At 39.2% G+C, this 24274-nt stretch overlaps 2 protein-coding genes across 2 annotated transcripts; both read right to left on the bottom strand.

The window, feature by feature from the left end:
* Nucleotides 1-1585: 1585 nt before the first annotated feature.
* LOC131637975 (uncharacterized) lies at nucleotides 1586-2212 on the bottom strand. The gene is made up of 2 exons (XM_058908540.1): nucleotides 2035-2212; nucleotides 1586-1863 (listed from the first exon to the last, which is right to left on the bottom strand). Exons 1-2 carry the CDS (start codon nucleotides 2210-2212, stop codon nucleotides 1586-1588), a joined length of 456 nt encoding a protein of 151 aa, XP_058764523.1.
* A 111-nt stretch (nucleotides 2213-2323) lies between these two features.
* LOC131637974 (uncharacterized) lies at nucleotides 2324-2734 on the bottom strand. Its single transcript, XM_058908539.1, has one exon. The coding sequence runs from the start codon at nucleotides 2732-2734 to the stop codon at nucleotides 2324-2326; it is 411 nt and encodes a 136-aa protein (XP_058764522.1).
* Between the last annotated feature and the right edge of the window lie 21540 nt (nucleotides 2735-24274).

Here is a 24274-nt window from a genome sequence, read left to right as displayed (position 1 = left end):
AATTCTGATGATTTGAAATTTCACTGTTGATCAATCCCTGTGTTGGAGATGTATTGAGTCAATAGATTAGGCCAAAATGATGCACTTGGGGTCTTGAGGTCATGTCCCAAGTCATTAGGTCAAATCCTGAGCAGAGGTCAGGAGTATGCTATCTTCAGTCAAAACCCTAATATGGTTGATTCAAAGCCTCTGAGCTTGTTGAAATGAATCTCCAAGGACCAAATGTTGATTGTTGATGAAGATGATTCATTTGAAATGAAGGGGGAACAAAACCCTAATTGATTGTTACTTGTACTGATGAGTGATTTCCTGTTTAAATTCTGCTGAGTCACAAGTAACAAACACAGGCTATACAATTTGTTAGAGATGCAAATGATGCATATGTTATGATATGAGGTGGTATCTTAGGTCAAAAATTGGGGTATGACAAGTGGGAACGGGAAAAGCTGCTCCTGCTAAAACCTATTAACCTCAAGTTGTGCTTCAAACAACTACTTCATCTTCCTCTCCAAAAGCATTGGCCATAAAACCCTCGGCTTTTGAGGCCATGACCTGACTCCGCAACTTAGTGAAGGCACGTGAAGAAACCTCTTCTGATTTGACCAGTCTCAGATCCATAATGATAAATTGGGGTCTGAAGCCACCAAAATTAAGAAGATCACAGATAAGATTTGCACTCATGCCTTGAATCCTGATCTGCACCACGAACTCTATTCTGACCCCTCCATTGGTCCAGATCTTCTGGCTGCTCGTGCTCAGATTAAAAAACTGAACATATTCAAGCATGCTCAAACTATGATGACTATGTTTGAGCAGGTTCTTATTCCTATGCTTCATAATGTCGATGACTTGAGAAAAAATGAGCAACAGGTCAAGGCTAAAGAGGCCTTCGTGAAAGAGAGTTGGGACTTGGTGAAAACAGCCGACAAAGAAATCACCGGCTGGCAAGCTAAAATTGATGAAGCAACAGCACAACTGGCCCTTAAACAACAAAGGGCTAATGAGCTACACATTCAGATTGCTGCCATGAATAAAGAGCTGGAGTCAATTGCTGAAGATGAAGAAAAGTTGGTTGACCAACTCATTAACCCCACTTAAGAAAAGATCAACAAAACTTCTCAGGATGCCGTAACCGTAGGTGAAGGAATTAACCAAGTCGAGCAAGAGATTAAGACACTCAAGGCCCAAACTGATGAACTTGAGTATAGGGTTGTGCATTGTAAAGGCGACTTTCAATCCTTCCAAAACAAATTCCGCCATTTTTAACTATTTCTGCAATTTTATAATTTTCTGTAATTGTAATTTTGGATAATGGCTCTCTTTTACCATTTTTAATATAATCTCTTTTTAGCATTGTGTGTGGATTGTATTAATTTTTTGTAACTTAGCTAGTCTCAAGCAAATTTTGTTTTCTCTAGCTTAAAATGTTCGACATTTATTCTGTCAAAATTTTAATTTCTTGAAGAACAGGTTTATACTTCTTTATGTATTTTCCATTTATCTTCAAGATTCGTCTATCTGGTGCTAGCTCTTCGACTTCACAGGCGTTATTGGAAAATACACGCACTATCTTGAAACGTCCTTCCTATTTTGGGGACCATTTTCCAAAAACCCTATCATTCCTATCCATCGGCAAAATAACTTTCCAGACTAAGTCGTCGACAGCAAACGTTTTATCTTTTACCTTTTTGTTGTAGGCCCTAGAAACTCTTTCCTTTTGCCTTTGCAGCGAATCAAAGGCCCCCATTCTTTCTTCATCCAAGTCTACTAATTCATCTGCAATCATGTTCCAATAATCTTCAGATGGTATTTCATGTTGCCTTTGAATTCTAACTGCATGAACTTGAATTTTTACTGGCAGTACTGCATCATGGCCATAGGTTAGTCGAAATGGGGTTGTTTTAGTTGCTTCTTTTGGTGACGTTCGACATGCCCACAAAGCTTGATCTAACGTATTATGCTAATTTTTTGGTTTCTTACCTACTTGTTTCTTTATTAGGCTTATTATCACCTTGTTGGCTGCCTCTACTTAACCATTTGCCTGTGCATAATAAGGTGTCAACGTCAATAACTTAATTCCACATTCCTTTGTGAAATCTTGCATCTTTCGACCAGTGAAAATTGTCCCCTGATCAGTAGTAATTGTTTCTGGAACTCCAAATCTACACATAATGTGATTTTGAATGAAATCTATGTCAGTCTCCTGATCCATATCTGTTAATGCTACGACTTCGACCCACTTTGTAAAATAATCAATGCCGACCAAAATATACTTTTGCTTCTTTGATGAAACTGGTCTTATTTCTCCAATCACATCTAATGCTCATCCTCTGAATGGCCATGGTTTTACAATCGTATGTAACTCGCTTACAGGCATATGCTGTATGCCTCCATGCAATTGGCATTCCTGACAACCTCTAGCAAATTCAATGCATTCTTTCAACATGGAAGGCCAATAAACCCCTGAATGCATTAACAACCATCTTATTTTCTTCTCAGCTTGATGTGCATCACATGTCCCACTATGTACATTCGACACAGACACTAATGCTTCACTCTCTCCCAGGTATTTAAGCAAAACTCCTTCGATTGTCTTTTTAAACAACTCATTTCCCATTAAAACATAGCTAAGAGCCCTATATTTGATCTTGCAATCTGTCAACCCCGTAGGATTACGTAGATAGTCAACTATTGGCTTTCGCCAATCATTCCCTCCCATATCATTAATAGTCATGATTTTGAAGTTTTCATTATCCACAGCTCCCAACTTTATGATCGACAAGTCTAAAGGTGATAACAATGTTGCACGTACCTTCTCTCTTACCTGAATCTCCTCTTCATTTTGATCCTTCAAAGCCTTTTACCCTGAGGCCTCTTGCGCCAAATCATTAGCTTCCTGATTCTCCTTTCGTGGTATGTGTTGAATATTCACTTGTTCGAACCTCTTTAGAAATCTAATAGTAATCACAAAGTACATAATTAAATTTTCTTTAACACACTTGTACTCTCTCGACACCTGTTTGATCACCAATTCTAAGTCTCCCATAATTTCGACATTCCTTGCCCCCAATTCCAGTAGAAGTTCAAGTCATGTAATCAAAAATTCGTATTCAGCTTCATTGTTTGTGCATACTCCCTCAATCATGTACTTGAACACTGCTGGAATTCCAGTTGGAGAAATTATAACTCCTCCAATACCTGAATCGTTCTTATGACTGGAACTGTCGAAGTATAACTTCCATGGCACTATATCCACATAGTTTTGAGCCATTTCGACCATTGAATGGTTGACAAGGAAATCAGCCACCACTTGCCCTTTTATCGCTTTTAAAGGCACATAAGTCAAAGAATATTCAGTCAATGCTAAAGCCCATTTACCAATTCGACTATGCAAGATTAGTTTGGACAACATGTGTTTAGTAATATCAAAATAAGAAGACACGTAAACATCAAGTGGCTTGATATATTGCTTTAATTTGATACAAGAGAAATACAGGCATAGACATAGTTTTTCTATATCACTATACCTAGTTTCTGGACCATTAAGCATTCGACTAAGATAATATACAAGTCTTTCGACACCATTTTCATCTTCTTGGACTAACATACTACCTATAGTCGATTCCGAAGCTGAAATGTACAACCTCATTGGCTTATTTCTAACAAGAAGAGCCAAGATTGGGGGTTTCATTAGGTACTCCTTGATTTTATCGAAAGCCTCATGATGCTCTTCTAGCCATTGAAAATCCGCATTCTTCAACTTCAAGAGTGGTGAAAAAACTTTTGTTTTACCACTTAGATTTGAAATAAATCTCCTTCTTATTTTCCCTAGTAGTGAGTGGAGCTCTTTCTTAGTCGACGGAGGCTTCACATCCATAATGGCTTTAGTTTTAGCCTGATTTACTTCAATACACTTTTTATGCACTACAAAGCCAAAGAAGTCGCCTTCCTATACACAAAAAGCACATTTTACTGGATTCATTTTTAATCCATATTTTCGCATTCTTACAAAAGCTTTTCAAGATGTTCGACATGAGCAAGTTGACAATGCGATTTTATCACCACATCATCGATGTATATTTGCATGAAATCTTCAATAAAATCATGAAACATTGAATTCATTACCCTTTGATATGTTGCTCTGGCGTTTTTCAGGCTGAATGGCATGACAACCCACTCATATGTGCCTAAGGCTCCCAGACACCGAAATGTTGTTTTTGACACATCCTCCTCTGCAATGAAAATTTGATTATAAATTGAATAACCATCAAGCATGCTTTAATATTCAAAACCAACAGCAGAGTCGACCAACATTTCTGCCACAAACATTGCATACTTATCTTTAGGAGTGGCAGCATTTAAATTCCTAAAATCAATGCACACTCTTAAGGATCCATTCTTCTTAATTACTGGCACAATATTGGTCAACCAATCGACATACCTGGAAGTTTTGATAAACTTGCTTTTGAGGAGCCTTTCTATCTCTACCTTGATCTTCGACATTACATCAGGCGCAAAATGCCTAGGTGTCTACTTTACTGGATTTTTCCCAGCTTTTGTTGGCACTTTTAATTCCACCAAATCTCTTCTTAAACCACGTATCTCCTAAGCAAAAAAATCTCTAAATTATTTAAGTAAGGATACTACCTCAGTTTTTAGTCCTTTGACGATGTTGGCGCTGATATATGTTGGTCTCTTTTCACAAAATTCACCCAGATTTATTTTCTCTAAAGGATCTTGTGGCTGCATTTTCTCTTTCGCCATGGGATCCTTTTCGAACTCTAAGGGCTCATCGTCATATATGCATTCTAGACGCTACAAGTCGATGTTTCCTGCAATTATACTTGACTTATCAGGAGGCTTTGGTTCCAAAGTCAAATTATCCTCTTCTTGTGAAACACAGGCTTCGACAACCTTTTTTTTCTCAGCCTCCAAGGCCATTTTTAACTTGTTTTCGGAAACGTATGCCGAAATCCTCTTTAGAGCTTTTAACTCAGACATCACCGGGATCATTTTCCCAACCTGTCGGCTGGACTTCTTTATATGGATCCTCTAATCATTCAACGTCCCAGATGAAGCCATGAGTTTCATGTAATGTCAAAGAAACAAAGGCTTCACTTAGGTCAGAATAGACTTCTTCACCTGGCAAACATGGGGAAATGTTAGCCAATTTTCTTTCAAACTCTCTCTTCCTAACATTGTCCACGTCAGCTAAGAAATAACCTTGATCCGCTTCAATGTTTTCAATAACCCCATCTTCTCTCCAGATTATCAAACGTTAGTGTGCTGAAGATGGAACTGCACTCACACCATGAAGCCATTCTCTGCCTACCAACAGGTTATAGCTAGGTTTGGCATCGATCATTATAAATAATGTCGGCCTAGTGACAGATCCGACAGTGATATCAACCATAATAACCCCCATGGTGCTTTTGGTCTCGCCCCCATAATCTGACAAAACCACATTGTTGGACCTTACATCTGTGTCATATTTTCCTATTTTCTTCAATATGTGGTGTGGAATTATATTCATAGTAGCACCACGATCCACCAATACTTTGTTAATAGTAACTCCCTCCATTTTGGATCTAATCAACAAAGGCTTCAGATGACTTCACATAGCCAAGGTAGGCCTCTCAAAAACTGCTTATTGATTATCCACAGAGCCATCATTCACAATAAAGTAACACTTTGGCTTATACAAAGCCATTTCTTCAGCGTCGGCATCTACCAATTCCTCTACCTCTATGATGCAGTTATATTCTTCTGGAAAGATTGACACCACATTGACTAAGATGTCCAAACTTGCTTCTGATTCCGACTTGAAATCATCAGTAACTTCATCAGAACGATTTCTGCCACTTGGTCGACACACGTACTCCCTAATCCTCTCCTTAGCAGCATTGTCAACCTTTACAACAACCTTTTTCCCAGAATTGGCCTCTTTTTCCATATTCTTTTCATATTTCTCTTTAGCAGCCTCTCTCTCAGCTTGCTTGCGACGTTTAAAACGTCTCCATTGAGTTCTGGTCGTAGGATTCTTTCCTAAATAATTTTCAGAAACATGAGTCTTCTTTTCAGACTTAAACTCATGTCTGTAGTTAACAGCCAAACCTCCTCTAGTGGTAGCAGCAGCACCTTGAGGTACTTCCAACCTTCCTTGAGTCTTGATCCAAGTACCCCTAGGAGCACCAGCCGACGACACATAACTTCTTGGCCTTGACTGGGAGTTTCCCATGGTCCTTCTTGAGGTTCCCTCCTTTTGTGGATAACGCCTCTGGCCAGCCCACTTGCCCTCAATTTTTCCAAGTTGCAGCCTTTGAAAGTTTTCAGCAGCAACCTTATCAATGACAGCACCACACCTAGGGCATAGCCATACCTGCGAACCCTTATTCTTGCAGCGATACAAAAATTCCACCAAGTCCTCATCAAGCCTTTGGTAAACTTCAGCCAAGTCGGCGCCAGGGCTCTCACCTGTCTCTTCCACCATGTTAACATCATTATACTCCGTTATTTCGACCATGTTGATCTCAACTGGGTCAACAATCAAAGCTTCTTCCTGGTGAAGAGAATCCGCGTTGATCTTCATCTTGCAGCCAGTAAACTTCAGCCTTCCTTCTTGGATTGGTTTCTGAACAAGATCCTTGAAAAAGATAACAGTTAGATGTATTGTACCAACTTTCAAATAATCCATATGAATCAATTCTTCACCATGAAGAATCCATAAGCCAAGAGTCGCGGAATAAATTCCAAACAAATCTCTTGAATCACACAAATGGTAATGTCGCATTTAAAATGAAAACATCCACGAACATGAAATTATCTTGCAAAGAATGAGTGAATGAATGGATCACATTGAGTTTTTGGAGGACCTTGAATCATAGTTTGAGTTGTGACACCATGTCCTGATTAAAAAGGCAGTTGTTCAGTGAATTAGGTCAAAAACCCTAATTGTCGACCAGATAAAATTGATGACTGTAGGTCTTGAATTGAGATACAATTTCCATTGTATATTGTCATAGGGATTATTTGAAGATGATTGAAACCTTTGATTGACTTCCTGGGGATTTTTAGGGTTTCCCAAATGTGATCCCTGATTTTAGTCCCTGATAGTTCAAAACCCTAATTCTGATGATTTGAAATTTCACTGTTGATCAATCCCTGTGTTGGAGATGTATTGAGTCAATAGATTAGGCCAAAATGATGCACTTGGGGTCTTGAGGTCATGTCCCAAGTCATTAGGTCAAATCCTGAGCAGAGGTCAGGAGTATGCTATCTTCAGTCAAAACCCTAATATGGTTGATTCAAAGCCTCTGAGCTTGTTGAAATGAATCTCCAAGGACCAAATGTTGATTGTTGATGAAGATGATTCATTTGAAATGAAGGGGGAACAAAACCCTAATTGATTGTTACTTGTACTGATGAGTGATTTCCTGTTTAAATTCTGCTGAGTCACAAGTAACAAACACAGGCTATACAATTTGTTAGAGATGCAAATGATGCATATGTTATGATATGAGGTGGTATCTTAGGTCCAAAATTGGGGTATGACAGATGCCCCTATTTAAGTTTCTTCAACCTGAGATATGAAGATTGAAAATCTTCGTTTTGATAGGGTGGAAGAGACTTAAATATCAGAAGACGTGAATTTTGGACCTAAGATACCAAAATTGCGAATGATGCAAGGATATCTTTACCGAGGGATATCAAAAACTGACTCCACTGGGGACAAGAGATTGGGAAGGATGTCTCAATCCGTTTTAAGAAGAGAATCCGTTTTTGTTTTTCGGGAAAGCAAGTGTATGCTTCACCGGGGAATGATAGCTTTGTAAGAAAAGCTTGCCCATCGACATTACCGACTATCGGCATGGGGATAGACTTGTTAATAATGCGAAGGTGAAAGGTATGAAACTAGATTACCGACTACCAGCATGGTGATAGGCTTGACAAGGTAAAAAGAGTTTCAACGGTTCGGTTAATATTACCGACTATCAGCATGGTGATAGACATGTTTAATAATATAACCAGAACAAAAAGGTTACCGACTATCAGCCTCGTGATAGCGGTTTTGAAGACATAATCAAATATCAGCCGAGTGATAAAATGATTCTGGAGACTTTGCTAGGGAAATTACTGGTTATTCAGCCTTGTGAACAGTAATAAGGCCCTGATTGTCAAATGGTCTTCATGATTGATTTCCTTGAGAGGAAAAATATTTTGAAAGAGAAATAAGCTGCTCGGATGATGAGGCTATTGTCTTTTTTTTTTACGACTCTGTTTGGGGAATCGAAATTTGAATCTCTGGTAAAGACAGGGTTCTAACCAAGAATGAATTGGAAAGAAATAGTCAAACAAGACTTCGTACCCATGAGGAATGAACTCGAATGGGTATTTTCCCCTTTGTTTTGAAAGGAGAAACTAAAGCATCCTTCTTCCACGAGGAATGATCTCAGTGGGGAACTGGAGAAAGAAGATGTTCTTTCTGCTTATGGGTGACAATCTATTGGAGAGATGACACGCCCATACCTGCTTCTTTTCTTCCTTTTCTTTTTTCTTTTTTTTTTCTTCTCTTTTTTTTTGGGATAGATATATCCTGAACAAGTGATTTTAAAGCAGACATTGAAAAATGCATTGATGCATAAATGATGCAAATATGTATGAATGATGAATGTCATGAATGTAGCATGCATGCTAACAATACTGACAGACAAAGAAGTATACTGGAGAGGAACCGACGTCGCAATACAACCAGATACTTGGAAAATGTTCTTCAACACGGTGTAGATAACACGGGTGATGAATGGTGCTGCGTGCTTTAAACTTCTCTGGGGAAGATGAGCATCCTTTTTTATTGAGATGGAAAAGCTTCTTCACTGGAGATGAAAAATCTTCGTCACTGGGGATAGAAGACCTTCTTCACTGGGGATAGAAGAGATTTTCCTATCTTTGATTCATCCTATGGAGATAGCTGTTGATGTTCCTTCTGTTGTTCACAACCCAAAGGAAAGTTTCGCTTTTATTTTGAAAAAGTGAAGTAAATTCATTTTAAAACTTCTTTTTTTTTTTCTTTTTTCAAAAGTGAATAACACAATTAAAGCGTCATTTTGCAAGCTAAAAGAAATTTAGAGATTGCAAACAAAGGGGCACAAGGCTCAAATTTATTTAATAGGATGGTAATCAGCTAAAGGCGTGATTCCATAGAGTATTTACAAAAGTTGGAAATGGTAATTATGCGGAAAAGGCTACATTGAAAGCAATAACCACTATTCCCCAACAACTTTGAGTTTCGATTGTGCTTGTTGCTTCAGATTGAAGATCCTTTGATGAAAAAAGACTCCTCAGGTGACGAAGTATGGACTGATGCAGTTACTTTGTCATAAATCCCTAATTTTTGCCTAGATTGCCCTTTCAGGTTTTCAATCTACCAGGATGAAATTTTTTCTGTTTATTGTCTCTAATTTTTGCCTGGACCGCCCTTTCGGGTTTTCAGTCCACCGAGACGCTCATTTTTGCCTAAGTCGCCCTTTGCGGGTTTTCAACTTACCGAGCTGTTCTTTTATTCTTTTTAGACAAAGTATTTCTTGACTGCATCAGCATTTACAGGATGTGGGAGTTCATCACCATCCATGGTTGCAAGAGTCATGGCGCCGCCAGAAAATGTTCTTTTGACAACATACGGGCCTTCGTAATTAGGAGACCATTTGCCCCTAGAATCTGGTTGAAAAGACAAGATCTTTTTAAGCACGAGGTCGCCTTCTCGAAATTCACGAGGTCGAACCTTTTTGTTGAAAGCTTGTTTCATCCTTGCTTGGTATAACTGTCCATGGCATAGAGCAGTCATACGTTTTTCTTCAATTAAGTTCAACTGATCGTATCTGCTTTGACACCATTCAGCCTCTGATTACTTAGTCTCCATGAGGACTCTCATTGATGGGATTTCAACTTCTACGGGGAGCACAGCTTCCATGCCATATACTAGAGAAAAAGGTGTTGCCCCTGTTGAAGTACGCACTGAAGTACGGTACCCATGTAAAGCAAATGGCAGCATTTCGTGCCAGTCTTTGTAAGTGACGACCATTTTCTGGACGATCTTCTTAATGTTCTTGTTAGCGGCTTCAACGGCGCCGTTCATTTTTGGTCTGTAAGGAGAAGAGTTATGATGATCAATCTTGAATTCCTCATACAATTCTTTCATCATTTTGTTGTTCAAGTTTGAACCATTGTCAGTAATGATCTTGCTGGGAATACCATATCGGCAAATGATGTTATTCTTGATAAACCTCACAACCACTTGTCTTGTAACATTGGCGTAAGATGCTGCTTCAACCCATTTGGTGAAGTAATCAATTGCTACCAAGATGAAACGATGATCGTTTGAAGCTTTGGTTCGACCATTCCAATCATGTCGGATCCCCCACATGGAAAAAGGCCATGGAGATGAGAGAACGTTGAGTAGAGTCGGTGGCACATGGATCTTATCTACGTAGATCTGGCACTTGTGACATCTCTTCACGTGTTTATAACAATCTGATTCCATTGTCAACCAATAGTATCCTGCTCTTAATATTTTCTTGGACATTGCATGCCCGTTTGAATGAGTTCCAAAGGACCCTTCATGCACTTCATGCATTAACATGTCTGCTTCGTGTCTATCCACGCATCTGAGCAAAACCATGTCGAAATTTCTTTTGTATAGCACATTTCCGTTCAGGAAGAAACTGCCAGAAAGCCTCCTTAGAGTTTTCTTATCTTTGTTTGATGCCCCAAGTGGGTACTCTTGAGTTTGAAGGAAGCGTTTGATGTCGTGGAACCACAGTTTATTATCGATGACTGCTTCGGTTGCAAATACATAGGCGGGCCTTTCAAGGCGCGTAGTTCTGACTTTAGGCATATCATTCCAATGATTGACTTTGAACATGGAAGATAGAGTAGCCAAGGCGTCTGCCATTCGATTCTGATCTCGAGGTATATGATGCAATTCAACCTTGTTGAAGAAAGTCAACAGACGTCTTGCATAATCTCTGTAAGGAATCAAGCCAGGGTGGTAAGTTTCCCACTTGTCTTTGATTTGGTTGATCACGAGGGCTGAATCTCCATATATGTCGAGGATCTTGATCCTTAAGTCAATGGCTTCTTCGAGACCCATGATACAAGCTTCATATTCTGCGATGTTGTTGGTGCAATCGAATAGCAATCTGGCGGAGAATGGGATATGAGTACCCTTGGGAGTGATGATGATTGCCCCAATTCCATTGCCAAAATCGTTTACTGCTCCATCAAAAATTAGGCCCCATCTTGATTCAGGATCAGGACCTTCTTCAGGTAACGGTTCGTCACAATCTTTCATCTTCAAGTATAAGACATCTTCATCAGGAAAGTCAAACTTGAGAGATTGATATTCATTAATTGGTTGATGCGCCAAATGATCGGCGAGAATGCTTCCTTTGACCGCCTTTTGAGCACGGTATTCAATGTCATACTCAGATAACAGCATTTGCCATCGGGCAATCCTTCCTGTTAAGGCAGGCTTCTCAAAGACATACTTGATCGGATCCATTTTGGAGATTAACCAAGTAGTATTGTTGATCATGTATTGGCGGAGACGTTTTGAAGCCCAAGCCAAAGCACAACACGTTTTTTCGAGCATGGAGTAACGAGACTCATATTCTGTGAATTTCTTACTCAAGTAATAGATGGCATGCTCCTTCTTACCAGTTTCATCTTGTTGTCCAAGCATACAACCCATGGATTCTTCCAACACGGTAAGGTACATGATTAGTGGTCTTCCTTCAACTGGAGGAATCAATATTGGTGGTTCTAACAGGTATTCCTTGATACTGTCAAACGCTTTCTGGCACTCTTTAGTCCATACAACCCCTTGATCTTTGCGGAGAAGCTTGAAAATCGGCCCACAAGTAGCAGACATTTGAGAGATAAATCTGGAGATATAGTTCAATCGTCCGAGAAATCCTCTTACTTGCTTTTCAGTTTTTGGTGCAGGCATCTCTTGAATAGCTCTGACTTTGTCGGGATCTACTTCAATACCTTTTTGGCTGACAATGAAACCCAAGAGTTTTCCAGATCTAACCCCAAAAGTACATTTGTTAGGATTCAAGCGAAGCTGATATTTCCTTAATCGTTGAAACAACTTCAAAAGGTACTCAATATGTTCTTCTTCTGAGTTGGACTTGGCTATCATGTCGTCCACATAAACTTCAATTTCTTTATGCATCATGTCATGAAAGAGAGTAGTCATTGCCCTTTGGTAAGTTGCGCCGGCATTCTTCAATCCGAACGACATCACTTTGTAGCAAAAGGTACCCCATGGGGTGATGAAAGATGTCTTCTCCATGTCTTCAGGATCCATCTTGATCTGATTATAACCGGAGAACCCGTCCATGAAGGAAAAGACGTTGAACTTAGCGGTGTTATCAACCAGCATGTCGATATGAGGTAAAGGAAAGTCATCTTTGGGACTGGCTTTGTTCAAGTCACGGTAGTCAACACACATTATGACTTTACCATCTTTCTTCGGAACTGGCACTATGTTGGCCAACCATTGAGGATACTCGGAGGTGACAAGAAAACCTGCGTCGAGTTGCTTCTAAACTTCCACTTTGATCTTATTAGCCATATCAGGGTGAGTCCTTCGCAATTTCTGCTTAACCGGCGAACATTCTGGCTTCAATGGCAAGTAATGCTGAAAAATATTGGTATCCAACCCAGGCATGTCTTGGTAGGACCAGGAAAACATGTCAACATATTCTTTGAGAAGGTCTGTCAACTTACTCTTGACATCGGTATCAAGCAGCGATCCAATGGTCACTTCTTTTTTGTCTTCTTCAGAACCCAAGTTGATCTTTTCTAAAGGCTCTTTGTGAGGCAGAATGGCTCTTTCCTCGTGCTTAAGTAATCGAAAGATCTCGTCCGAGATCTCCTCTTCTTCCTCTTCTTCGGCTTCGAACACAGGAAACTCAAAGTTGGGAGAGGGCATAGGGTTATTGCATTCAATGGGTTTATCAATAGTAAATCTGCACATATGAGTTATATTTATTTCAGAAAATTTATGAATGCAAGAGGGTATGCAGATTTTTTTTGAAAAGTTTTTTTTTATTTCGGTTTTTTAGGATTACCATTTCCAGAAAAAAGCAAAAATAAAACATATAATGTAGGGAATTCAAAATGACGCTTTATTTATGATTCATTTTTGAAACAAAGCCCTAAACACAAACTCATTTGTCTTGGGCAGGACAAAGAGGGAAACTTTTAAAACAAAGCCCCATACACAAAGTTATTTGGGCGGATCATTTAAAAGCAAAGCCCTATAAAACATCTCTCTGCTTTGGGCAAGGCAGGAGGTCAAAATAACAGCGAGGTGATTACTTTGAGCGGCGAACAATATTCGGAACGTCGACAGCTTTCCAGTAGCAACGAACTCCTCTGTGTATTATGTATTCAGGAAAATTCTCCCCAGAATTATCTTCAGTATTGACATTGACCGCTGGTCGAGCAGGATTTGAAGGTCCTGGTTTGTCAACCTTGTTCTTTGTAGAGTTGAAACGGTCTTCTTCTACTTCTTGAAGAGCATAAGATGAGTCACAATCTTCAGAATTTTTAGGATGTATTTCCCAGTCTTCAGGATGAAGAGACTCATTGTCAGCGACACTTTCTGAGTCAGTTGCGGGACCATCTTCCCCTTCATCTTCAAAAATGGCATTTATGTGATAATAACCATCTTCAGGGTTATCAATCTTGGTAGATGCGTTGAATCCGAAATCTTCAGTAATTTCAGGCTGTTGAGAAAATTGACAGGGCTGATAAACCTCTTCTGGTTGACTATTATATTCAAAGGAATCTCCCCATCCAGTTGGTTGGATATCCTCAATCGCAATCTTTGAACTTTCAGGTGCAGTATATTTCACCATATAATCAAATTTTCCACTTAGTTGTCCCAAGGTATCCCACATTTCTGCAGGAACAGGCTCAGTTTTATTGCCTTTGGATTTCTCTGACGGAGGATATGGTTCTTCCTGAGATATGTATCCTGAGTCATTGAGATAACATTTCCATTCTTCTTCGTCATCGGAGAGACCTTCTTCGATACATTCTTCAATAAGGACATTAACCTCTTGAGGAATTGGATTAAGGAATCCTCCACTAATGAATGTTTCTTTGATCGGGCGAAGGGTTTCATCCTTCTTAGTGCAGTTTGAAAACATCGGTGAACATCCGAGACCTGCTCTAGTTTCATTCTTGGTAGGAATCACAACTTGCCCCCAGCCAACGGTAGTTCCATCTTTCACTACTTTCACTGCCTCTTTGTAAGAAGAGATCGATGCTTTCTTTTTGGAAGATTCGTCTTCTAAAGAGAGACCTTGGAACTGTGTTCCTTCCTCATTATCAGCACTTATAAAAGAGAAATTGGATAAATGACTCACCATTAAGGCTTGTTCTCCACTTATCGTTACCAATTTTCCATTTGTTACAAACTTTAACTTTTGATGGAGCGTAGAAGTTACTGCCCCTGCTTCATGGATCCATGGTCGTCCCAACAGACAGCTATAAACAGCTTGAATGTCCATGACCTGGAAGGTGATTTGAAATGTATGTGGACCAATTGTCATGGGAAGGTTGACTTCGCCGATAACAGATTTTCGCGATCCATCAAATGCTTTGACTACCACACCACTGAACTTCATAGGCATTCCTTGGTAAGACAAGCGAGCGAGAGTCGTCTTTGGCATCACATTCAAGGAAGATCCGGTGTCTACCAACACATTGGACAAAGAGTCTGACTGACAGTTCATAGAAATGTGTAGAGCAAGATTGTGATTTCTGCCTTCCTCGGGGAGTTCTTCATCACAGAAGCTTAAATTGTTGCAAGCAGTTATGTTGGCTATTATCCCATCAAAATGGTCAACAGTCACATCATGATCTACAAAAGCTTGATCCAAAACTCTCATCAGGGCTTCCTTGTGTGCTTCAGAGTTTAAAAGCAATGAAAGTATTGAGATTTTTGAAGGAGTCTGCATAAGCTGATCCACAATCTTGTATTCACTTCTTTTGATAAGCTTCAAAATTTTGTCAAAGTCAGGATTGACATTGGTTCCACTGGATTGACCAACATCAGTGTTTGTATTACTGACAGGAGTTTCCTCGGGATTTCCCACTGGTGTGTTAACAGGATTTTGTCCGGTAGCAGGAGCAACAGGCTGCTTCGGAGGTAGTGGAGTATACACACGTCCACTTCTTGTTACTCGACTCACATCGGCGATATTCACGACAGATGAAAGAGTAGGTAAAGGAACTTCTTGTCCATTCTTTATCATTGTAGCATTGTAGTTGTATGGAACTGCCTTGTTAGAGTCATAAGGAACAGGTCCAGGTAGACAAATGATCAAAGGAGCAACAGGAACCTTTGGCTTGTTATAAGTAACTTTTATGCGCTCAGGCATGTTGAAATGAGGAACGATGACGTTAACTGTAGGCATTTCCGAGTTGATATCTGAGACTAAAAGCTCATGCGGATAACATCCTATCATGTTAACTTCATTTTCATTCCTATTTCTGTAGATCTGAATAGTACCATTATCCAACAGAACATGGAGATCTCTTCTCACAATCGAACATCCGTGAGGATCTACACAACATATGCTAAAGGAACCATAGTGATGCTGGCGAAAATTCTGCCCTCGACAGAGAGTGGCGTGCATTTGTACCAAATCTGCTCTTGAGAAATTGATATTATAGACTCGATATGGACCAGGACATCCATACACCATGTTTACAACATGCCCTCCATGATTGGGCAGCGGATTTGCTTGCACATTTGGATTCAAATTTCTGAAAGAGAGAAGATTAGATCTAACCAACCTCTGAACTTCATGTTTCAAAGCTATGCAATGCTCAAGATCATGGCCAGGTGCTCCTTGATGATAAGGGCATGAGACCTCAGCTTTATACCACCATGGTAGTTTCTCTGGTACGGGTGGTGGTGCTTTAGTTTGAACAAGACCTCTTTCAATCAAAGCAGGATACAACTCTGTGTAGGTCATTGGAATCGGATCAAACTGTGGAGCTCTTTGTACACGATTCTGATTATTGTTAAACTGCTAAGCCTGTTGTCGAGGCTGTTGTTGTTGAAACTGCGGGGTAAATCCCGGATTCGGTGTTGTATTAACGGCTGGCGCGATAGCAGCAACCTGTTGTTGACGATTGACGTTTCCTCTTGGCCTCCCTTGGGACACCATGTCAACATTTTGTTCTTTCTTCTTTTGGAAACCACTTCCGAACTTTTTGGTTCCGCTTGAAGATCTACCTTCTTTAGTTAGACGTCCGGTTCGGACTCCTTCTTCTAGACGCATCCCCATGTTTACCATTTCGATGAAATCACTTGGAGCACTAGCAATCACGCGTTCATAATAAAACGGACTGAGAGTATTTAAGAAGATCTTTGTCATCTCTTTCTCTTTTAACGGTGGATCAATCTGAGCAGCAGTTTCTCTCCAACGTTGGGCATATTCTTTGAAAGCTTCATGGTCTTTCTGAGCCATGGATCGAAGCTGATCTCTTTCTGGAGCCATATCCGAGTTGTATTTGTATTGTCGGACAAAGGCCTCGCCTAAGTCATTGAAAGTTCGAATATTGGTGCTATCCAAACCTGTGTACCATTTCAGTGCGGCACCAGTCAAACTGTCTTGAAAGTAATGGATAAGCAACTGATGATTATCTGCATAAGTAGACATTTTTCTAGCATACATCACAAGATGACTTTGTGGACAAGAACTTCCTTTGTATTTCTCAAAGTCTGGGACCTTGAACTTAGCTGGTATCTGTACACTGGGAACCAAACATAGCTCCTGGGCATTCTTTCCAAACAAATCTTTTCCCCGAATAGCTTTGACTTCCAGCTGAATCTTGTTGAATTGTTCTTGGAGATCTCCTACAAGGCTTAGCTGATTTGTGCTATCACCCTGATCATGATAAATCTCATTGTCTCCGTAAGGAACAGTGTGAACCATAGGAGTCGGAACCGTCATAGTGGGTTGAGAAAGTGCCATAGTGACTTGAAAAAAAGTTACCCCCTGATTTGGAGCAAACTGTGAACTTTGTGCAGCAGGCGCTTCAGTTGTCGATGTTTGAACCCCAGACACATTATGGCGGAAACCTGTACCGAAGCTGAAAGGCGTGCCCCAACCTTTTGGCATGGAGAAAGATGGAATGCTGAATGCAACTGTAGAAACTGGAGTAGTGACTTCAGATGTTACCGCTGCTTGACTGTTGGGTGGCGGCGGCTGATTCTGTGCGGCCATTAAGGAGTCAACCAGAGTAGTGAGACTTTCCATCTTTTCCTGAAGGGTGGTCACTGTACCACGGAGCTCAATATTCTCTTGTTCAGAGTGTTCCATTACTCTTCTTCTGCTTGAACGAGTATTGTATCTGTGATCTGATTGCGAGCACGGTCGAGAAACTTTGAGACGCGACAGCTTGACAATCTATTGGAGAAAGATCCGAAAGATGAGACTCTTATACAACAGACTCGATATGCAGAATGATGTATGCAAAAAGAAGTTTATGATTTTTCCAAACATTTTTAAGATTATTTCCTTGCAAACATTTGAACACAAACTATTCTTTTATTGAATAAATGGGAAATGTTACAACATTGGAGCGTAGCTCCTTACAAAAGCAAATGATAAATAAAAGGCTAAACAATCCTAAGCATCTTCATCAGACGAAGAACCAAATGCGTTGTGCAGCTTAAGCTTCATGATTTCTTTCCCATAGCGAGCTTTCAATTCGGCCTTTTCGGTCCTCAGTTTGTCAACAACATTCTTCCAATCATCAGGAGTCGGAGCGTTGCTTGTTGAGCCTTCAAGTTTTTTCTTGCTTTCTTTGATGTACCTTTTGATTGCAGCGTCTTTCTGACGAATCTTCTCATCTTTGCTCATGAGCCATCCATCTTGACAGTAGAGAGTTTCTTCGTGATCTTTCACTCTTTTCTTCAACTTTCTGTTTTCCACATCGGTCTTACGAAACTTTTCTTCCCAAGCGTCTTTTTCTATCCTCATCTTGGCTAAAGTGTCTTGGTATTCCTCCATAGTGGGAATGTTGGGTCGTTGAGACACTGCAGGAAACATGGGTTTTTCATAATCATAAGGCATTTGAAACTCTTTTGCTCTTTTCTTTACCCAGCAAGTGTAGGTGTCCACGGCAATGCAATTTCTCGCCTCTCCTTTTTCTTTCCATCGGACGTCGTACCAAGCTCTCACCATTCTTGTTTTCAACCTTTGAGGATCATCCCCTTCTTTGTAAAAGTAGCCTTCCACTGCGAGACCAATGGGTTTAGCTGAATTTGCATACCCGAGTTGTCGTCGGGCTAGAACCGGATTGTAGTTAATTCCTCCTTGTATACCAATGAGGGGTACGTTGGCGAATTCTCCGCAACTTTCAATGGTTTCTGTACCACAGTGAGCCAAGGTATACCAACGAATATCATGATTAGTAAGAGACATAAGTCTTCGAGGCCAACGCAAACCTTCTCGATTTTCCGTGAAAATAGGAGACTCACGTAAGTGTGAAACAATCCATTTGAACAACAGAGGTGCACAACATACAATGATTCCACCGTTTTGGCGATTCCTATGATGGACAGAGAAATACATGTCACCAAGCAAAGTCGGAACAGGATTCCCAATCAGAAAGATTTTTATGGCATTGATATCAACAAAGTCGTTGACGTTGGGAAACATAACCAACCCATAGATGAGCAAGGCTAGTATAGCTTCAAAAGCTATCATGCTACCAGTTTCGATGAAATCAAAGGCTTTCTTTACCAGGAAGTGTGAAGTTAAACCCGGGAGGTTTCCTTTGGTAGTCCAATTACTCTCTACTTCAGATTTCTTCAAGTGGATACTTGCTGCAATGACGTGTGACTTAGGAATGGCTTCCAAACCATTGAAGGGTATTTTGTCAGACACAGGAATACCCAAAAGATTGGCATATTCTTCCAAGGTCGGTACCAACTGGTAATCTGGAAAGGTAAAACAACGGTAGACGGGATCATAGAACTGAACCAGAGTTTTGAGAAGTCCTTCATCAACATGAGTATTCAGGATAGGCAAAAGCTTTCCATAACTTTTCCTAAAATCCGAAGGATGTTGTACAAAAGATGATAACTCTATCAGTTTTCCTACATCAGGTGCTTTGAAACCGTACTTTTTGGTATACCTTTTTACCCCTTCCATAACTTAATCCTATAATGTTTGCAAAGAAAATTCTCTAAATTTTTTGGAAAAATCATGTTTTTATGGGAAAAAGATGGGTTTTTTTAATAAATGTATGAATGCGTGGATGCATGAATGCCACATATTCAAACATAGTAACACAAACATGGTAATACGAACATGGTAACGCAAACATGGTACACAAACATGATAACACAAACATGATAACACAAACATGGGTTCAAAGGTTCAAAGGTCCAGCGTCACGAGCATGAGGTCAGAGAACCAAAAATGGGATAGTTCTAGTTAATCACCTGCACAACATGTTCTACTGATACGTCAGAGTCTACATTTTTCTTTCGGATATTATCGGCCTTCCACAATTAAACTCATGAGCCAGCAATATTCTCAAGAAAAACTCGTCTGAGTGTGGTTCTCCGCATGACAACTATCCAAGTCTTCACCTGGATCGTTTCTGCACCACGTCCTAATAAGGCCAGGATGGGTTGGGGTTCTACGGCCAACTCAGCTTCTACAGTTCAATGCAGCAATAATGTTTTCGCTACGAAACATGCTAAACATATATTACCAACAAGGAACCTCCACTGAGCGCAAGGATTCTCACGTACGCCTGTACATGATTATACCCTCCACCTAAAAAAGGTGTGTGTACAATGAAATACCTAATTTCATGTACGGGAATGGGACTTATACCTATGTGGAGGCCCCTGTTTTATTTTATAAAACATGGTTGATTGCTTTGTTAACAGAACGCGAGGTTTCGCTTTTGAAAAACTGTTTGAAGATTTGTTTGAAAAGTTTATTTGTTTTGGAAAAAAAAGACTGTATAAAAAGAAAAAGGAGTGGGTCTTATACTCTCTAATATTCGAGAGGCCCCACATCGTTTTGAAAATGAGTTGCATGATTTGAAAGTGAATTGATTACTGTTGTGAAGACAGTTGATTGAGTTTTCGGCTTACCTCGAAGAATGAGAAAATTGGATTTCTGAGTTTGAGGTGTTACCTTGATCTTCAGATGTTAGGCATCCACACCAGCAGAAAAGAACGTCAGATAAGTTCACAGCTTACATCATTCTTTGATCATCCAGTAATTGTTTAAGGACTTCTACATCAAATGGAAGACCAAACAAAACAGACAAATCCAAAAGACAACAGAGAAATAATCTCGAAGTATCGAATGAAGTTAGAAAATTCAAGTAATATGTGTAACAGTAATCAAATAAAAATTTAAATGATTATCTACACAAAATTATATGAAAATATTAAATTCAAAAGAAATTAATCTAAGAAAATATATTTTTTGTGATTTTTTCATGAAAAGAAGAAAATAATTAGAAAAAATAAAATTAAATATGCATCTAAAATATTTTTTTGGTGTTTTTAATAAGGATTAGAAAAGAAAAATAAAATCCTATATTAAGAATAAAATGCTTAGTCTTTTTTATGCAAACAATTTTCTTAAAGAAAACTAAAAGAAATAGTTAAAAGAACTAAACTAAATAATTGGGCCAGAGGGTACTAAAATCAGATTGGGGGGTGAGAACCCAATTGCAGAGAGCTGAAATAAAAAAAAAAAGGAACTGGGCCGGACCGGGTCGGGTCAGTGTGACCCGGATCCGCCCTTTACCACCATTGTGAAGGGGTGGGTTTGAAAACCCTAAGAAAAACAAAAGAGTGGAGGCAGCGCTCCTCACTCTCATTCTCACGCTTCTGAAGAAAAAACAAACTTAGGAAAAAAAAATCAAAATCTCTCCCCTGTTGCTTGTTTTTCCTCTCTGAAATTTCTTCATCTATCTCGCGAAAACAACAATGGCAGCCCCCCTCTTTTCTCGGTTTCGCTCTCACTCGCGATTCTCTCTCAAACTTGCTCAGTGAACAACAACAGCACAACCGTGCTCTCTTTCTCGCGGTGTTCTCTCAGCTACAAACTCTTGACTGCTCTCTTCCATGAAACGCAGCGACTTCCTCTCTCAATCGCTCTCTCAAACACACTCGCCTCTCTCACTGAAACGAAGACAACAACAAAAAACTCTCTCGGTTCTCCTCACAGTGAACATCAACAATGATCCTCGGCGCTGCTATTGGTCTTTTCTGCGTTTATGAGCAACAACGACAACAACCTTCAAGTTTTCGGCGGCCATGGAAATAGAAATCAGAAGCAAAAATCCAGGTATAGGTTTTTAATTTCGTTTTTTTACTTCTTGTTATTATACAGCAACGATCTTATAATATATCTGTTTTCGATTTTCCAGATGATAAATAAGAACATATATTTGCAGTTTCAGATTATTAGTAATATTGAGAGTTAAGATGGAAACGACTTACCTGCGGCTAAAAGATTTTTGCCGGTTATTGTTGAGGTATGTTCTTTGATTCTTCTTGCTCCTGGAAACCGAATTTGATGTTGTTGATGTTGTTCTGAACTTCTGGATTAATTGTTGCTGAAGCTTTAATTTCGAGTCTGTTGTTGTTATGCTACGAATCCGCAAATTATTTGTTGCTCTGCTGAATTTTCGAACCTCAACCGCTTTTGAATTGTTGTAAATTGCTCCTGTGATTTATTCTGAGCTGTGAATTTGTTGTTGTTGTAACTGTTGTTGCTGCTGAGTTTTTGTGTTGAGTTGTTGAAGAACAACTTTGGATTTTTGCTATTAACAACTTCTGAAATTGTTAATTGTAACAACTTTGAATTGTTGTTACTAACAACTTTCTTTTGAAATTGTTGTTGTAGGCTCTTTGATGAAGGTGGTGCCACAACACCTCTTTTGGATATTAGGGAGACTTGAAGATGAACTTCAAGCTCTCTCTCCACTAAGGTATGAACTACTTCTCACTCCTTTTCAAACTATGGAACTTTGTAGCTAGGAATTCTCACTTTTCAAGTAGTTTTCTTATGTTTGAAGAATTTCTTCTTCTTACCAAGAAACTAGAAAACTATGAGAGAAGAGGGAGAAGTGAGAAAGCAAGTAGTTTTAGTTGCTTTGGTGTGTTTTGCAATGAAGTGAGGCCTTCTATTTATAGGAAAAGTTAAGGATGTGTTTGGCATTTGGTAATCTTGATTGGCAAGTTTCAATCATTGCAAGATAAGAGAAAGAATAAGAATATTCTTTATGAGATATTTCTCTTGCAAGTGGGGAAAAAAAATCTCTCTTTGATCCCTTTTTGTCTTGAATTATTTTGTTAACTTTTTCCTAATCTCACCCCTTTTTGTTTCTTTTTTCATGCAACATGAGCATTCTTGAGAAAAGCATGAAGAAATTTGATTTTGAAGAATGAAGACTTTGAAGATTGAAGAATTCAAGAAAGCATTGCATTTTCTTTTATTCTTTGTAATCCAAATTTATTCCACTTTAGAATTGTATGAACTTGTATTCTTGAAAGTGAATAGAATTTGAAAGTTGTAATATCTTTGAACTTTGAATTAGACTTGAAATGTTACAATCTTGAATTTTGGACAAAGTCTCTACTGTAATTCATTTGAAATTTGGAACTTTGTAAAGAATGAACTTCAATTTTGAATGCTTGAATTTCCTTTAAAATCTTTGAATGAAGTTGTATGAACCATGAATGTTGGATATTCTTGAATGAAAAGTCCTTGAAGTAATGTGAAAAATGTTCTTGCACCAATGAACTTTTAATTCTTGAATTTATGGTTTTAAACCATACTTGAAATAATCTTTCAACAAATGGACTAAAAGATATTTCTTGCAATTTCGGTGAAATTTCCATGAATTGTTTCAAACTTGTACCAACTTTCAAATAATCCATATGAATCAATTCTTCACCATGATGAATCCATAAGCCAAGAGTCGCGGAATAAATTCCAAACAAATCTCTTGAATCACACAAATGGTAATGTCGCATTTAAAATGAAAACATCCACGAACATGAAATTATCTTGCAAAGAATGAGTGAATGAATGGATCACATTGAGTTTTTGGAGGACCTTGAATCATAGTTTGAGTTGTGACACCATGTCCTGATTAAAAAGGCAGTTGTTCAGTGAATTAGGTCAAAAACCCTAATTGTCGACCAGATGAAATTGATGACTGTAGGTCTTGAATTGAGATACAATTTCCATTGTATATTGTCATAGGGATTATTTGAAGATGATTGAAACCTTTGATTGACTTCCTGGGGATTTTTAGGGTTTCCCAAATGTGATCCCTGATTTTAGTCCCTGATAGTTCAAAACCCTAATTCTGATGATTTGAAATTTCACTGTTGATCAATCCCTGTGTTGGAGATGTATTGAGTCAATATATTAGGCCAAAATGATGCACTTGGGGTCTTGAGGTCATGTCCCAAGTCATTAGGTCAAATCCTGAGCAGAGGTCAGGAGTATGCTATCTTCAGTCAAAACCCTAATCTGGTTGATTCAAAGCCTCTGAGCTTGTTGAAATGAATCTCCAAGGACCAAATGTTGATTGTTGATGAAGATGATTCATTTGAAATGAAGGGGGAACAAAACCCTAATTGATTGTTACTTGTACTGATGAGTGATTTCCTGTTTAAATTCTGCTGAGTCACAAGTAACAAACACAGGCTATACAATTTGTTAGAGATGCAAATGATGCATATGTTATGATATGAGGTGGTATCTTAGGTCAAAAATTGGGGTATGACAAGTGGGAACGGGAAAAGCTGCTCCTGCTAAAACCTATTAACCTCAAGTTGTGCTTCAAACAACTACTTCATCTTCCTCTCCAAAAGCATTGGCCATAAAACCCTCGGCTCTTGAGGCCATGACCTGACTCCGCAACTTAGTGAAGGCACGTGAAGAAACCTCTTCTGATTTGACCTGTCTCAGATCCATAATGATAAATTGGGGTATGAAGCCACCAAAATTAAGAAGATCACAGATAAGATTTGCACTCATGCCTTGAATCCTGATCTGCACCACGAACTCTATTCTGACCCCTCCATTGGTCCAGATCTTCTGGCTGCTCGTGCTCAGATTAAAAAACTGAACATATTCAAGCATGCTCAAACTGTGATGACTATGTTTGAGCAGGTTCTTATTCCTAT

Source organism: Vicia villosa, unplaced genomic scaffold, assembly GCF_029867415.1.
Source record: "Vicia villosa cultivar HV-30 ecotype Madison, WI unplaced genomic scaffold, Vvil1.0 ctg.002123F_1_1, whole genome shotgun sequence".
NCBI lineage: Eukaryota > Viridiplantae > Streptophyta > Magnoliopsida > Fabales > Fabaceae > Vicia > Vicia villosa.
Note: the sequence above shows the minus strand (reverse complement) of the source record. Positions and strands in the feature narration are given on the sequence as shown.